Genomic DNA, 12,454 nt, shown 5'->3' on the forward strand with positions numbered 1-12,454 from the left:
ACACCACATCACACTCCGGAAGTCTTGTGCAGCCATGCTGCGGCCAAAGAAGAACCAAAACATTACAGGACGTAAAGATTTAGATATTATGGATTTGTAACATGTATATAATTTCCAGGTCTTTGTAGTTTGTACAGTATGCCCAATTTGTAAGATAATAAAATCCTAGAGATGTTCTGGTATCAACTATACGACCATACGGGGAAATAAAAAAACAACAAACGAAACAAAAAAAATCCCTTCTCAAGAGGCTTATAGCTGCTTTATGCAAAAAAAAAAACAATAATGTTCGTATGTTTATGGATTTCTGACCTCCATTTAATCTCTTTCAAAGAATTGCAAAGAAGATGCTGTTAGCTCAAATCAAAGCCAATTGCTCAACAGAGGACGACAGCTCCTCAGAAGATGAAGACTGCCAAAAAGACAAAGAGGAGAGGTCTACAACAAAGGAAAAGAATGAGGGCAGCTCTGAGGGTGAAGGTAAGGTCTCTTCAGGCAAAGAACAAAAGAAAGCTGTAATGGCGACTACTGTGTATTGTTTTGAAAACTAAGTAATGTAAAGTGTAAGTGACTTATTGACTGTTTACAGTTCATTCCTCTCAAGCCGGTTAAGGTTCGATAGATTTTCTGTGTCTTTCTTGCTTCTTGCGTTTGAAGAATTTTGTGTGTGTGTGTGAGACATTTGACAGTGGTAGTTTAAGATTTTATAATATTTATAATAGTTTTTACAGTCTACATAATCCAATCTTAATAATAAATATTAATTTATAAATTATTTAACCAAAAAAAATATTATTTTCCATATATTAATGTTAGGAGACATTTCTTGAGCATTTTTATAAGGAGTTGTCAGTTCTGTCTGAGCTTAAATGTTTCTTTTAATCTTTTCAGCTTTGTGGAGTCTTCTTTAAGAGATTTTAGGCTGCTAAAATGATGGGAATGGGATTGAGATATGTGCAAAAGAAAAAAAAAACTTGCTCAGGTTTAGGAAAACATTTTTCTCAAGTCTTATCAGCTTTGGCTTCCTGCTTTAGTTTGGATTTAGATTGTTTTCTCATTTAATGTGGTTATGACTTCTTTTCATGACAAAAGAGGAGGAAGAGGACTCGGACTCCGGCTCGGAAGTGGACGGTAAAAAGGCCGGCCGGAGACACAAACTGCTTCGCAAGAAACTGTCACTTAGTGAGGGCGAGTCTGACAACGATAAACCAGCCAAGAGCAATAAAGAGGTCAAGAGGAGAGGAAGACTAAAAGGTCAGTGTTTGCCAAGCCTGATCACATCATACTTGCAATAAATCATTTTTGCAATAATAAAAAGAAAACAATATAATTTTATTTTGATTATTTTTAATGTTAAAATGTGAAGTATACACATGCTCTTCGATCCACCTGTTGTCTTGCAGTCATATTTCTGTTTTTTATATCCCCTACTTGCTTTCTGCAGTGAGCAGTGATGACTCTGCTGATTCAGACTTCCATCGTTCAGGCTCCGCGTCAGGAAGTGAGTCAGCGCTGAGCGAGGGAGTGAGTGAGGACGACGAGGACAGCAAGAACAACAAACGGAGAACGCGGTCAGTAGAGATGGGAATCGCCAGGAACCTCCCGATACGATATTAGCACGATACCTAGGTGCTGTTTCGATCTGTGTTCTGATTCTTTGGAGTCAGTGTGGTGATACACGAATCACGATACATGACCTGAAATGACCCCCCCCCCCCCACACACACACACCCCTCCCCATCTTTAAAGGTCAGATAACTAAACTATGTAGACTTAATACGTTTGAAGAATTAAGCTTCTTACTTAACAAGATCCTTACTTTAATTTAAAATTACCTTCAGTTTTGGCTGACTGATCTGATCCATTCCTCCTGTCTAGCTTATCTCTCTAAAATATCATCGCCTAGAAAAAAGGGACACACCATTTAAAGTCTGTTATGTTAATTTTTTCCTCTGATGTTAAACCTGATAAGTGTGCTCTCGCAGATCCTCCAAAAAAGCTGAAAAAGACGGCGAAAGGAGTTACCAGAAAGAGAAGAAGAAAAAGCGGCGGCGGATTAAGGTTCAAGACGACTCCTCGAGCAGCAAGGTCCTGTCCATGTGTCTGTTGGCGTGCAGCACTGTGTGTTTTATTTACATGCTGAAGTGGCACTGATGCTTTTTTCTTTTTTCTTCTCTTTTACAGAGTGCGGAGGAAGGGGAAGATGATGAAGGTGGAGAAGAGGATGAAAAGGGCACGCCGAAAGGCCGCAAGAAGATCCGGAAAATCCTGAAAGATGACAAGCTGCGCTCCGAGACCCAGAATGCTTTGAAAGAGGAGGAAGAAAGGCGTAAACGAATAGCTGAAAAAGAGCGGCTGAGAGAAAAACTCCGAGAGGTGAATAGACCGGGGGCGCAGTGACGGGTTATTGGGAGTGATGGCTCAGTGGTTAAGGGGTTTTGTATACAGAATGTATGGATGAAGCACACAGCTGTAGTTGAATTGGCGGGGGGGAATTAACATGTAATTTTATTTAATCACACCTTGTCAGAGTTTGGTTGCTATGTTGGGAGTAAAGTGCAATAAAGTAGTTTAACAAGCAAGTACATAATAGAGCTCTTACTCGTTTAGACAATCGTGGTGGAGGAATCCTCACAGATCGCCTGTCCCATTACTACTAAACTGGTGCTTGATGAGGACGAGGAGACCAAGGAGCCACTCGTCCAAGTCCACAGAAACATGGTGACGAAACTGAAGCCTCATCAAGTGGATGGTGAGTCAGGAAGAATCAGTTGGTTAATATGAAAGTGTACAAAACCGCCTTACCACATCTGACCGATTTAGATGCTTTGTTTTAAAATGAACGTTTACTCTGAAAAAAAAAAAAGAGTTTTTAGCATAGTGCACGAATCTATATGTGATTTGGTTTTGTTCTGCAGGTGTGCAGTTTATTTGGGATTGCTGTTGCGAGTCTGTGAAAAAGACGAAGAAGTCAGCTGGCTCTGGTTGTATCCTGGCTCACTGCATGGGTCTGGGCAAAACCCTTCAGGTAAAGTAATACAGATCGTGTTTGATTTGTCAGCATATTTGTTCGGGAATGTAGGGGATTTCCTTAAATTTAAGAAGCGACAGCAAAATCAGTTGGTGCGAGGGGAGAAAAGGCCTTCTCATGCAGGTTGGGTTAACGACAAGTGGACACATGAATAAATGAAAAAAGGGTAATAGTGCTAACAACGAGAATAGAAAGTTGAAGATTTTATTCACCTCGATTTATATAAACAGATAGTCAGACTCAGAATGATAAAGATTACTTTAAAGATAGCTTTTATTTATATTGTAGTGGCTGTTTAACTTGATGTTAAATAGACCCTGGGGCTAGGACTATGTGATACATCCTGGCTAGCGAGGGCACAGGAAATGCTCTTTTCTCAGTGCTCAGTATACTGGTACAAAACTGAAACGCTGTCACGTGCAACATTTTTAACAACCATGCTCACTGATACAGCTCAGTGCACCCAGGTTGGCTGTCCTGACGCTCGAGTTTTATTTATCATTAGCGGCGGTTACTGCGGTCACATGTTTAAACTGTCATGAGGCACCGACATATACCACCTTTTCAAAAGTCAACCACATAGCTTTCACACTGTTCAGACTGTTCAGTACTTGTGGTTTTTGTTTCAGACTTGTCTCTGAGGAAGGCGTTGCGCTGGAGGGAAAGTCCCCTAGGCCAGATACTGCTGTCGTATGTAGGCAGTAGGTAATGCTGTTCATCCGTCAGCAAGAGTTAAGCTGAAGGAAAAGGATAGGTGCTGTTCGCCCTTTCTATGCGTTTGTTAAACAATTGTTGCACATTTATTATATTAAATCATTCGTAATCCCTAAGAGCAGACTAATCTCTTAACAGCCAAGAAATATGTTGTGGAGGCCACCATCGTATGTGGGCGTGGATGTTGCTTAGCTGATATGCGTCATGTGTCGTGTCTCAGGTAATGCATTGTCCGCACTTTTACTGCACTGCCTGTTGAGTGTGTCTGAGTACGATATAGTTAGTGTTCTTCTGTGTCGTAGTTAAGGTTGTGAGAAATCTGAGCGATAGTAAGAGGAAGAGCGGCCCAGCAGTTGAAGAGCATCGATCGATCGATTGAAAAGGAATCCATTTTTTTTGTACCGCGACTTTTTATAACCTGTACTCGCATATTCGATGTGGATGTCTGTGATGCGATAATTTGCCTCCGTAATTTCTCATTTCTCAAATTGTTGTTACAAATGTGTAATGAAGTTTGGTCTTACAAGGCTGTTCGTTATCAGACTGTAACTTTTGCTCATCTAATCACCCTTTACACTTAATCCACATTCAAGACAAATAAATCCGTTTGACTGGCGGTCGTACATGCCCGTGCCCGTTTTGTTTTTCTTCTCACATATTTACTTTGATCGTTGTCCAAGTGCTGATCCGCTTCATTGGCATTAATACTGGTCTTATCTTCATGTAGAGACAAACCATGAGCAGAATACTGATGTAAATGCCATGCTCAAATTCCCCATTAGATCATTTGGTTGCTGTGTTATTCAGGATAAACAGGGATAAATGTCAGAAATTCAAAATGACTTGGGCAAGTTAGGGTGTTGTCTGCTAAATGTAAAGAAAAACATTTTTAGAGACTGTTTTAAGAGGCACAAATCACTAAAGTATCATCAGTGCGTCAGCTGTTCTTCTGTCGTCCTGCAGGTGGTGACGTTTCTCCACACCGTGCTGCTCTGCGAGAAACTCAACTTCTCCACGGCTTTGGTGGTGTGTCCCCTTAACACCGTCCTCAACTGGCTAAATGAGTTCGAGAAGTGGCAGGAAGGCTTAAAGGATGAGGAGTGCTTAGAGGTAGAGAATTGATCGTGTGCAATGCACATAAGATACAAGTTAATGTTCATCTCCTGCATAAATGCTCATGACCAGGTGGCATTCACTTGTTGAACTGTTTAAATTGTATGAGATATCAAATAATATATATTATTTATTATAATTTATAATTATCTTTTTTATTTAACCGTTTAGTCATTTTTGGTAAAATTAAAAAAGAAATATAAATCAAAGCTGTGCCAAAATCATGAAGATGGTGTGTAATAAAATAATTAGGAAGAAAAGACTGTATGGAAAAGGGGAAAAAAATTCCCCTATTTCAGCCAGGAAATAATAACTGTGAATTAAACTCCATGGTTCATATCATTCCTCATTTATTCTATGAACATAATACTAATTTAAAAATATTACTCAATATTTAAATTTCTGCAATAATTTATTATTTATTTTAACCACAAAGTGTTAACATTTTAAGGTCTTAACTCTCATACTTTATTTTAATTCTCTATTCAGTTCAAGTGAGAGATCAAACTGTTAAAAAACTATAAATAACCCTAAATATAATACTATTAATGTTGACGGGTTGCGGTTTCCACTACATGACTATGCAGCATTTCAGCACGTTAGTATTTATTCAAGAAGCGTTATTTACTCATAATTAGCATAAAGGAGCTTAATACAGAGGAGCAGTTACCGTTCAGATGCTTTACAATGTCCAAATATTAAATGGCTTAAATAATTGATTTGTTGTGGTTTTAAATACTGACCTGTCAGCTGAGTAAAAGAAAAAAAAACTTTTAATATCTGATAAAATAAGACAGCTGTCAGATCTGTGCGCTCTAAAGTTGTGCGTTTGTCTATCAGGTGACCGAGCTGGCCACGGTGAAGAGGCCTCAAGAGCGAGCATATGCTCTGCAGCGCTGGCAAGAAGACGGTGGCATCATGATCATCGGTTACGAAATGTACCGCAACCTAACGCAAGGGCGCAACATCAAGAGCAAAAAGCTTAAAGAGACATTCCAAAAGACACTCGTTAACCCAGGTGAAGTGCAGTCAACAGCCGTTACTCTCAGTTCTCGGTGCTAGAGTGTCCTCTCAACATTGACACTAGGTGTGAACGTGTTTGTCCATGGTGTGTATGTGGATATGTTCCTGAATGTTCTTAGTGTTTTAGGGATTTTAATCCACTCCTCACAACAGGCTACTAAAGCGGTTAATAAAAATGAATTAGTGAATGATATTTATGCACTCTTCAGTTCATTCTTCAGTTTTCTTTTCAATTGGTTTTAAATTCTTACGACCTATTTTGTGCATTTTGTAACACGACTGTTCGTGAATTTCCCTTCGCAGGTCCAGACTTTGTGATATGTGACGAGGGCCACGTGTTAAAGAACGAAGCCTCGGCCGTATCCAAAGCCATGAACTCCATTAAGACCCGGCGACGAGTGGTGCTGACTGGAACGCCACTTCAGAACAACCTAATCGAGTGTGGGTGCCTGATGCATTTATGGTTTAGTTTATAATTATTATGGTGCAAATAGAGATTTTTTAAAGGCCTGTACAACTGGGACTTCTATTAAATGTATGTTTTTTTTTTTTTTTGTAAAGTTTAAAGCCTTGTGTTTTGTATGTTGCTTCAAGAAGTGCGGCGATACTAATTAAACATTTTTATTTCAGTAAGTGCAGATATAAAGTACTGCATAAATTAGATGATCAGTGGTCAGGATCCAGCTCTACTTCTAGACACATAGTTACAGCGCCAGGGTTGTAGTAGTCAAATATAAATAATCTTAATTAAAATATGTACCTTTTTTCCCCTTAGACCATTGCATGGTAAACTTCATCAAAGAAAACTTGCTGGGCTCTGTGAAAGAGTTCAGGAACCGTTTCATCAACCCCATCCAAAATGGCCAGTGCGCCGACTCTACGATGGTCGACGTGCGCATCATGAAGAAGCGAGCACACATTCTCTACGAGATGCTGGCAGGATGCGTCCAAGTAAGCACATGGTTCATGACACCTACAGGTTTCAACCAATGTCCACAATTTGCAGCAGAGAGGGAGTAATGCCCAGTTTTAACTTTAAAGCTCAACATTACTTGACAAGTTGATCAATCCTGTTCTCTTTAGCCACTTTCTGTTAGTCCTTGATTTTGAAAATTCAGCTGATATTCACCGTAGCTGCAATTTGGCACTAAAATGTCTCTCAAAAACAACTCCCATTTGCTATCGACGTTCTAACATGGTGTGGTGTTGAAGTGAGGAAGAGCCGGGAGCTTGTTCAGTAGCCCCAGGGATAGCCGATTAGAACAGAGCGCCAAAAGCTTGCCTTTACTCTCCTTTGTTTTGACAAAATAAAACATAAGTCCAGTATTTCTGAAAGTACATTTAATATGTTGTAAGTGTCAGGAATACAGAATAAAACAATCACGCACTACACAGAAAAAAGTTTAGCGTTAGTTAAATCAGGCATTAGGGTAGCACTTTTCTTCTTTAAATACATTCAAGTCTAGTTTACCGTAACCAAAAAAAAAGGGCTGCCACCTTATGTCATTATTTGGCATTACCATATAGCCACATTACTAAGCTTGTGATACATGTGCAGGAGAATGTATTTTGTATAAAATACACAAGAGATGTAACTATCAAATTATAGGCCAAAAATTATGTTAAACCTTGGTAACCCAAAATGTCACAATCGGTAACAAGTAAATACCCAGATAAATCCAACAAAATAAGTCCTTATATTTTGTTTTGTAATCCATTTCAGAGAAGAGACTACACAGCACTTACTAAGTTCCTGCCACCTAAGCACGAGTATGTGCTGGCTGTGCGGATGACGCCCGTGCAGTGCAAGCTGTACAGATACTATCTGGAGCACTTTACAGGTAAAGATGATTCACAGAATCCTAAAATTGTATTTTACAGTGGCAGCTGGTGCAAATCTTTTATTTGTTTGGGGGGAGGGGGGGGCGCAAACAAAATTAAAGTGAAACTTGCTTGTAAATAGCCATAAGAAGTGCTGGAAACGCACAGAGTGTAAACTTGGCCACGATCGCTTGACTGCTGCTCAATTAGATGATCAGGTCGATCTGGTCCAAGCTCTTTAACTTTTTTCGTTCCTTATATTTAGCTGGCTTCCACACCAATCACTATTCAGTAAATTACCTAATAATCTGCTGACCGTTAATAAGACTCGTTAAGAATGGTCCAATCACATAAGCCCAAATATTTAAAAACAATATTGATTCACTAAGAATAAAAGTGGGAGGGGGCGGCGCCCCAGCGCCCCTTATTGACTGGCCGCCATTAGTATCTTATCTTGAGTTATGTCATGTTCTAACTTGGATGTTGCTGCTTTCTAAAGTAGATCTGCAGCTGGGGATTGCATGGCAGCTGCTGTGGATCTGCCTATCCAGACAAATTCCCACATCCTTTTTTTTTTTTCTCCTAATGAGGAGTTTTGGCAGAGATTTCCAGCAGGTGTCTCATTACGCCAGCTGGACGCTGTGGCACGCATTTTTTATTTTATTTTTTCTCAGGCCATGGGATAGTGTGTTTTATGCTGTGCATTTCGTTCCCAAGCAGGACTGACCTCCAGGTTCAAATCAGACTTAATTTATTTAAGTTCAAGCTTGCTTTAATTGGGTCAAATTTTCTTTTTTTTTAGTAAAGTGAAAAACATAGCCTAATATTTCTTTTTGTCAGTATGGGTTAAGCAGTTAAAATTTCAGAGCTTTTTTCGTGCTGTACATTTGGCCAAAAATAATCTCAGCATTTGTTTTAATAGAGAATGCTTTCACGCAGACAAAACATTACGTGCATAGTTGAGAACATGGCTGTAAACGGTCATGCAGGTCACAGTAAAGTGTAACTACTGATAGACCTGGTATTATGTTAAAGAGCAAGGAAAGTTAAACTACAGATCTCACTAGAATTAGAAAATGTTGTATAATAACAGGCAGGGAGAAAATTAAATTCATTAGCTAGCCCACCCTGCAAGTGATTTGGTTTCCTGGAAATCCTACTGACTAGACTACAAAGTAGTAGCTTGTGTAATACAATCATTTTTGCTGAGCTAGTAGAGTGTGTTAATACAGGCAAAGGTAAATGAACAATTATATGATTCTCATCGTCTTCCATCAAACTGTGTGATGTTAGCACAGCATGTCCATGGCAAAAACAAAACCAACTTCATATCATACTGTCACAGCTTAATAAACTGTCTCTTTTACCGAGCAGGTGTTGGTTCTGCTTTGGAGGGGGGGAAAGGCCGGGCAGGCACGAAGCTTTTCCAGGATTTCCAGATGCTCAGCAGAATCTGGACACATCCTTGGTGTCTCCAGCTGGACTATATCAGTAAGGAAAACAAGGTAAATGAACTAAGGCACACGACTGGCGAGCTACGAGCCTCTCTTCCTTCATCAGCACTAAAACTAACCCAGGGAACACTGCAGTTTCTTCACAGTCATTACTTTCTGCGCACAGGCAGGCAGGCATGCCGAGCACAACAATAAAGCAACCTGGTAGCAAGCGTGTGTCAATTTGATCTAACCAGAAAACAAGTTTTAGATTGCTTTTCTCCACAGTTTTTGGTTTAAAAAAAAATAAAATGATTTTATATTTTATACATAACTTTGTTATATCTTATTTTGTATGTCTGGCTATTTTAGTATTGAATACGTTATGCAGCTTTTTAAATCCATACCGATAACGAAAAAACAGGGCGTCTTACACATTGACTAACACATTTTTCTAGATTTTTTCTGAGAAATTAAAGAGCACACCCTAAATGACTGGATATCACAAGCTAGTGACATTAGCCAACTTGTGACTTGTCACTGAACCCAACACGCACAAAAACATATGCTTTCATGTTACCAGGAGACGGTGACGGCAAAACAAACACGGGGACCGCGCCCGATTGGTTCAAAGCTTCGGCATTTGCGACCCAGCTCCCCCCTTGTCTGCGCAGTCGTGATGGTTCTTTGAATTGACGTTGTACAGGCATTTCATGCTCCTGCCCCAGCTCTGTTAATTCGGCCTCTTTAAAGGAGCTCCACTCCAGCCGTTATTGCATGTCTGCTATTTTTCATGCTTCTTGATTTTCTTTGACGAATGTCAACACCGGCTGGCCCAAAGATCTGCAGGCCGGTGTCGACTCCAGCGCAGACTCCACCTGATTGTGAATCGCGGCTATAATCAGAGTAAAAGTCTGGCTTTAGTTAATGTAATTGAGTGGCTCTTCTCAGTGCTAAATTTAAACCCAGTTAGATTTGGCTAAACATGCAGCCAAATACCATTTCTATAAGACATTGAAAACGAGAAGTCATTATTTAATCCAATGCTGTCTGACATTGTGCGATTCCCGTGCCTGTCTCATCGTTGTCGTTTGGGTTTTATTATTTGAGGAAGCCAAATTGTTTAAAATAGTTGAGCCTATAATGTAAACGTTTGAATGCTCCAGGTTCAGTGTTGTGATGGGTTATGATGTTAAGCTGCGTTGTAAACTTGAAGCATTGTGTACTGTTCAGCTGTCTAGTAAAAATGACACATTTGGTCATAACAGTAAATAAATAGTCATAATTGTCAAGTAGCATTGATTCTCTAAATATTTACTTTTTTTACACCAATGTTATACTTTTTATGTAAGATTTTCATGCATTGTGCCTTAATGCTCAGTGAATTTGTGATATTGATAACCCAAGGTGTAATTTCCTGTTTTAAGGGTTACTTTGATGAGGACAGCATGGATGAATTTATCGCCTCTGAAACCGAGGAGTCATCGATGAGCCTGACCTCTGAAGATGAAAAACCAAAAAGGTCAAAATCCTGTTTCATTTTGCTGTAAGTTTGTTGCATTTAGTCCTCACTATGCTGATGTGATCCATGTTGTACAAATCGCATGCAGGAAGAAGAAACGGGGGAGGGGCAAAGGTGAGAGCTCGGACAAGTCCGACAGTGACGACGTGGAGGTGATTAAGGAGTGGAACACAAGCTCCCGTGGAGGAAACCCAGAGGGGAGGAATAGAGCAGAGCCTGTAGAAGAAGGTAAGTTTGGTTCGATTGACCGCGTTCTCAATTTAATGGCCCTGTATTGATTTCTCAGCAAACTAACCTGACTAAATGGTGACAACAGATATATTTTATTACTTCATGATTTGAAAAGCAGATAGACACATTCTGTTTCTAGTGGTATTTTACATAACTGATCTAAGCTAGTACCGTGGACTCTGAACAGATGAGAAAATATAAACATGCATCTTTGTCCAGTGGTCTATACAATTAGTTTTATTATGCTCTGTAAAAACTACCTACTTGGCTAAAAACATTATATCAGAAAGGTGGGAGAGTTTGTTCTAGAGATTTTCCCTCAGTTAAATAATTAAAATAAATGCATGACTGGAAACTGATGCACAGCAATGTAGGTTCATGTTTAAAAGATTAATTTTTTTTTTCCGTTTATCATCTCTGGTATGGTGTTTTTGTGTCTGGTGCAGTTCAGTGAAATCTGTTGCTATGTTTACATATTTATCTGAAGTCACTGGCTGAGTAAATTTAGCCCATAAACCTTTTGCGATTTTAATAAAGCAGGTAAAGGATAAAAGTCTTCTTTTGTGTCTTCTGGCTTCTTCAGAAACTTGGGAAGGGGGGTGTAGCACTTTGACGTCATTGGAATTGTATTATAAATATGCAAGTGTGTTTGTGCGTGTGTGTGTATTAGTAGTTCGCGCCAGCAGTTCTGGCCCGGGCAGCCCGTCTCCTGACTGGTACAAGGAGTTTGTGACCGAAGCAGACGCCGAGATTCTGGAACACTCCGGAAAAATAGTGCTCTTGTTTGAAATCCTGCGAATGGCAGAAGCCCTGGAAGAAAAAGTGTGAGTTTGAACTGTTTGATGTTTTCTCCTAATCTCTTGTGCCATGTCATTTATTCGGATGGTGCATGGTTTAATCGAACACACTGTCTTTTCAGTTTGGTGTTCAGTCAGTCTCTCATTTCACTGGACCTCATTGAGGATTTCCTGGAGTTGGCCGGCAGAGCGAAAGAGGAAGAAAAACCCTCTCCTTACAAAGGTAGGCAGTTGATTGGCACTTTGGAACGCCTGCACTGAAGGATTACAATGGATGACTGTATCTCAAATAAACCGAGAGAGAAGGCCGTCTCTTCTTAATTTGGTTGGTTTCTTCTCCAATAAAGCATATAGTAGCTGTGCGTGTGTAAGATATGCATAATTTATTTTAAAAATATGTGCTCTGGATCTAAGCATTTAAGCACAGTAAACGTCATGCAAAATATGCCGTTTTTTTTAATCCCCCGTTCAAACAAACAGTAGCTTGATGAAACCAGCTGTCTCTTTAACACAGCCTGCACTTGGTGGCACAATTGTTGGCAATGAGCTGTATGTTATGAATGCCTCATTGTACATTAAGACAGATTGGGCTACATTACTGTATGCTTGTTTAAACCAAGTGTAGTGTTTTTTTTTTTTTTTTTTTTTTTTTTTAAGGGCCGAACTTGTTTGGTCATCTTTTAACCCAGAACACCGGTCAAACAAACATCACGTCTCGTACCTCCGTTCTTATGTTTAAAGACTGAGTTAAAAGGTTGGTGGTCAAATT

At 39.6% G+C, this 12,454-nt stretch overlaps 1 protein-coding gene across 4 annotated transcripts in view; it reads left to right on the forward strand.

Moving 5' to 3' along the window:
* atrx (ATRX chromatin remodeler) overlaps positions 1–12,454 on the forward strand; it is a 45,403-nt gene that overhangs the window by 15,324 nt on the left and 17,625 nt on the right. For 3 of the 4 annotated variants that reach the window (XM_053505428.1, XM_053505430.1, XM_053505431.1), the window contains exons 11-27: positions 335–480; positions 1,093–1,254; positions 1,445–1,571; positions 1,986–2,088; positions 2,185–2,376; positions 2,611–2,752; positions 2,919–3,028; positions 4,709–4,855; positions 5,699–5,876; positions 6,185–6,322; positions 6,657–6,832; positions 7,605–7,722; positions 9,077–9,207; positions 10,563–10,657; positions 10,746–10,885; positions 11,559–11,712; positions 11,808–11,908. In XM_053505428.1, coding sequence (XP_053361403.1) covers positions 335–480; positions 1,093–1,254; positions 1,445–1,571; positions 1,986–2,088; positions 2,185–2,376; positions 2,611–2,752; positions 2,919–3,028; positions 4,709–4,855; positions 5,699–5,876; positions 6,185–6,322; positions 6,657–6,832; positions 7,605–7,722; positions 9,077–9,207; positions 10,563–10,657; positions 10,746–10,885; positions 11,559–11,712; positions 11,808–11,908 — 2,360 coding nt within the window. The remainder of the gene's footprint in view (positions 1–334; positions 481–1,092; positions 1,255–1,444; positions 1,572–1,985; positions 2,089–2,184; positions 2,377–2,610; positions 2,753–2,918; positions 3,029–4,708; positions 4,856–5,698; positions 5,877–6,184; positions 6,323–6,656; positions 6,833–7,604; positions 7,723–9,076; positions 9,208–10,562; positions 10,658–10,745; positions 10,886–11,558; positions 11,713–11,807; positions 11,909–12,454) is intronic. The other variant, XM_053505429.1, reaches the window with a different exon arrangement.

The sequence above is a fragment of the Clarias gariepinus genome, chromosome 10 (assembly GCF_024256425.1).
Source record: "Clarias gariepinus isolate MV-2021 ecotype Netherlands chromosome 10, CGAR_prim_01v2, whole genome shotgun sequence".
NCBI lineage: Eukaryota > Metazoa > Chordata > Actinopteri > Siluriformes > Clariidae > Clarias > Clarias gariepinus.